The sequence below is a fragment of the Limulus polyphemus genome, unplaced genomic scaffold, assembly GCF_000517525.1.
Source record: "Limulus polyphemus unplaced genomic scaffold, Limulus_polyphemus-2.1.2 Scaffold6325, whole genome shotgun sequence".
In the NCBI taxonomy this organism is placed as follows: Eukaryota; Metazoa; Arthropoda; class Merostomata; order Xiphosura; family Limulidae; genus Limulus; species Limulus polyphemus.
The window spans coordinates 24,147-28,478 of NW_013671935.1; the positions used below are offsets into that span (position 1 = coordinate 24,147).

Sequence of the window (4,332 nt, forward strand, 5' to 3'; positions counted from 1 at the left end):
CCCTATGTTTATTGTGTAAAATATAAAACAAACACTATCTTCCCCATGTTTATTGTGTAAAATATAAACCAAACACTATCCACCCATAGTTTATTGTGTAAAATATAAAACAAACACTTTTCTCCCAAAGTTTATTGTGTAAAATAAAAACAAACAATATCCTCCCCAAGTTTATTGTGTAAAATATATAACAAACACTATCCTCCCCAAGTTTATTGTGTAAAATATAAAACAAGTACTATCCTCTCTATGTTTATTGTGTAAAATATAAACAAGCACTATCCTCCCTAAGTTTATTGTGTAAAATATAAAACAAACACTATCCTCCCAAAGTTTATTGTGTAAAATATAAAACAAACACTATCCTCCTTATGTTTATTGTGTAAAATGGAAAACAAACACATAAATAATATTCAGCCAAGGTTTATTATTCAAAGTAAAAACAAACACATTAGTAATATTCAGCCAAGGTTTATTATACAAAATAAAAAACAAACACATAAATAATATTCAGCCAAGGTTTATTATTCAAAGTAAAAACAAATACATGAGTAATATTCAGCCAAGGTTGATTATTCAAAGTAAAAACAAATACATAAGTAATATTCAGCCAAGGTTTATTATTCAAAGTAAAAACAAACACATAAGTAATATTCAGCCAAGGTTTATTATTCAAAGTAAAAACAAACACATAAGTAATATTCAGCCAAGGTTTATTATTCAAAGTAAAAACAAACACATAAGTAATATTCAGCCAAGGTTTATTATACAAAATAAAAAACAAACACATAAATAATATTCAGCCAAGGTTTATTATTCAAAATGAAAACCAAATGCAAAATTCGTATTCACCATTCGTTTATTACACAGAACGTATGTGGAAATATGCGATTAAAAGGTTTTTCTATGTATCTATCTATCCTTTAGCAGAGGAAAAGGAGAGAAGAGGCTAGTAATATTGTTTTGGTACATAACATTAAACCAAGACAGTTTTGGTCCTTGAAGTTAGAATCTGTACGTACAGTCTTAACATTCAATGTTCCCTAGCTTTATTTTTATCAATGACAGCTAGGCCACTTTTTTTAGGGGAGTGTGCTTAATGTAATTGTTGATTTATATGTCTTTCTCTCCTTCGGTTTATTTTAGATAAAATAAAGAATAAAATGTTCGTTTTCAAATATCTATATATCTATATTAATGGTATGATCCCGAAGATGAATCATTTCGGGTTTGCGGGTTTGAAAAAGTAGCAGTTTATCTTCTAGTTGTGTTCCTTGTGCACGTGTTAGTGCTTTTTTTGAGTATTACTGTGATTTATTACAAAAGCTCAATGTAATAATACAAATACATAAAATGTAGCTCTGTTCCTATAAACATTGTTGTTTACTCCAACTGCCCGTTGTAACATTACAAATACGTAAAATGTAGCTCTGTTCCTGTAAATGTTGTTTACTCCAACTGCCCGTTGTAATCATACAAATATATAAAATGTAGCCCTGTTCCTATAAACATTGTTGTTTACTCCAACTGCCCGTTGTAACAATACAAATACATAAAATGTAGCTCTGTTCCTATAAACATTGTTGTTTACTCCAACTGCCCGTTGTAACAATACAAATATATAAAATGTAGCTCTGTTCCTATAAACATTGTTGTTTACTCCAACTGCCCGTTGCAGCAATACAAATATATAAAATGTAGCTCTGTTTCCTATACATTTTGTTGTTTATTCCAACTGCCTGTTGCAGCAATACAAATATATAAAATGTAGTTCTGTTTCCTATAAACATTATTGTTTACTCAAGTGCCCGTTGTAGCGATATGTTTACTCCAACTTCCCTTTTTAGCAATACAAATAAATTTAATGTCGCTTTGTTTCCTATAAACTTTTTTTTTTGTTTATTCCAGCATACGTGTATTCAATTAAGGCCTGATTTTCAGCAGTTTCATTCTGATGAAAATTGGTATTTATTTCGATAAAACGATTTTTGTTTGAAACCCTAGCATGCTTTTCAGAATGAATTGATACACACTTAAAATAAAAATATATTGTTTGTGAGAAGCAGTAAACATTTGGAAGTGAACATATATTGTTTGTGAGAAGTAACAGAACTTATGACGTAAATAAAATACGGTTATCTAAGATTTGTTGAGGTTTTAATGAGAAATTATTTGATTTTTCGAAGTAAAGATATGCCACTGCGAATTAGTAACCATTCTATAGGTAAAATATGGCTTGTGCGAAGTAACAGACCTTTAGAAGGAAATAGATTTGTTAACGGTGCCGGTAATCTTCTGTGAAACGGAAACTTGAAATAGGCTTTGTTTATGATACGTCAGTTTACCCAAACCACGTGTGTGAGCCACAGGAAGTTGAAACATTTTTCGTGGAAAACCGAATCTTTGTCGTTTAGGTTTTGTGACACATCAGTCCAACAAACCACATATATATGTATCACAGGAAGATCTGATATGGTTTTTATATTGTTATGTCTTCCGGCCAGATAAGTGGCAGCACTTAGATCATGTTAAGTAGTAAATATTGAATAAATTATCCCAATCATAAAACAATGTACTTATGCTGATACTGCACACAAATAATATATATTTTTTTTAGTAATAACGAAAGTTTTGTATTGATGGTTTTTAATTGCTTAGAATATTTAAAATCTAGAAATAAAAATGTTAGACATATAATGTGTATTGATGGCTGTTCTCAAACATGTTAGGCTAGATGGTTGTTATATATAGCAAGTGACCTTATTCTTTGTGTGATATTACGAAAAGCTCTGGAGTAATGAGGTAAGATGGGGAATACTTTAACGAGCCTAGTTGTTGTGTAGTATGAGACCAAAACTGAAACATCTCAGACTGTATGTACTGGTTAAGAAAAAACAAAAAACTTGACGTTTGAATACATATAACTGTCACTGCTTTAGCCTCAGCTGATTTTTTATAAATTGAAAAATATCATTATTTTATCAAATCTCAGAGTACCCAATTTTCATTGACATCTTCAAAAATAGCTTTCCAAGCAACTATTAGTGTTTGTGATGTCATCTAGTGACAAGATAGAAAACATCATACTTTCCATAATAGACAAATAAAACGACGAAGCTTTGAAACAGTTATGTAGTTACTTGTTGTTTTATTTGTGTGTTTGGTTAGCTTAATGAATTGTAGAATATAGTTTGGTTTGGGTCAGAATTTCAAACATTTTTTACAGTAACTATTGGAAATCGGAATTGATTATTCATTAATTAACTGTCGAGTTTGTACTTATTGTTTAATTAATTAATTAACGTTCGAGATTGCACTTATTGTTTAATTATTTAATTAACTGTCGAGTTTGTACTTATTGTTTAATTCATTAATTAACTGTCGAATTTGTAGTTATTAATTAATTAACTGTCGAGTTTGTACTTATTGTTTAATTCATTAGATAACTTTCGAGTCTGTAGTTATCAATTAATTAATTAATTAACTGTACAGTTTGTACTTATTATTTAATTAATTAACTTTCGAGTTTGTACTTATTATTTAATTAATTAATTAACTTTCGAGTTTGTACTTATTGTTTAATTATTTAATTAACTGTCGAGTTTGTAGTTATTAATTAATTAACTTTCGAGTTTGTACTTATTATTTAATTCATTAAATTAACTGTCGAGTTTGTACTTATTGTTTAATTATTTAATTAACTGTACAGTTTGTACTTATTGTTTAATTATTTAATTAACTGTCGAGTTTGTACTTATTGTTTAATTGATTAATTAACTGTCGAGTTTGTACTTATTGTTTAAAATGAACAGTAAGTTTATTTATTTTTTCAGCTGGATGGCAGTTCCCACTTGGGAAGAATCGACTTTTCGTTTGGCGGAGTAGGACGAAACATGGCAGATTGTTTGGCTAGACTAGACCACGACCCTCTCTTCATTTCAGCCATTGGAAAGGATTCTCATGGCAGCACCCTGTTACATCACAATTCGAAACTGGTATGTTTGATTTGTAAACCAGTACTTTAATCAACTGTAACAAACAAATCTACGTTACATTTATTTACAGAGAAAAGGCTGTAATTTTCTGTAGCAGAGAGACTGAAACGTCATCCGTTGCAGAAATTGGGGGTCCAAACTGGAAAACAAATCCTCAATTGTTTGTCAAAGAAATTAAATTGCTTAACCTTTCATCTATGCAATCACCAGTTTTTAACTTCATGCACTAGGTCCGGCATAGCCAGGTGGCTAGGGAGCTCGACTCGCAATCTGAGGGTCGCGGGTTCGAATCCCACCAAACATGCTTACCCCTTTCAGCCGCGGGGGCGTTATAATG

General features: G+C 30.4%; 1 protein-coding gene across 2 annotated transcripts in view; it reads left to right on the forward strand.

Moving 5' to 3' along the window:
- The first annotated feature begins 3,833 nt into the window (after positions 1 to 3,833).
- Positions 3,834 to 4,332, forward strand: part of LOC111089465 — a 27,491-nt gene continuing 26,992 nt past the window's right edge. For both annotated transcript variants that reach the window (XM_022402010.1, XM_022402011.1), the window contains exon 1: positions 3,834 to 3,995. In XM_022402010.1, coding sequence (XP_022257718.1) covers positions 3,894 to 3,995 — 102 coding nt within the window. In that variant the 5' untranslated portion in view covers positions 3,834 to 3,893. The remainder of the gene's footprint in view (positions 3,996 to 4,332) is intronic.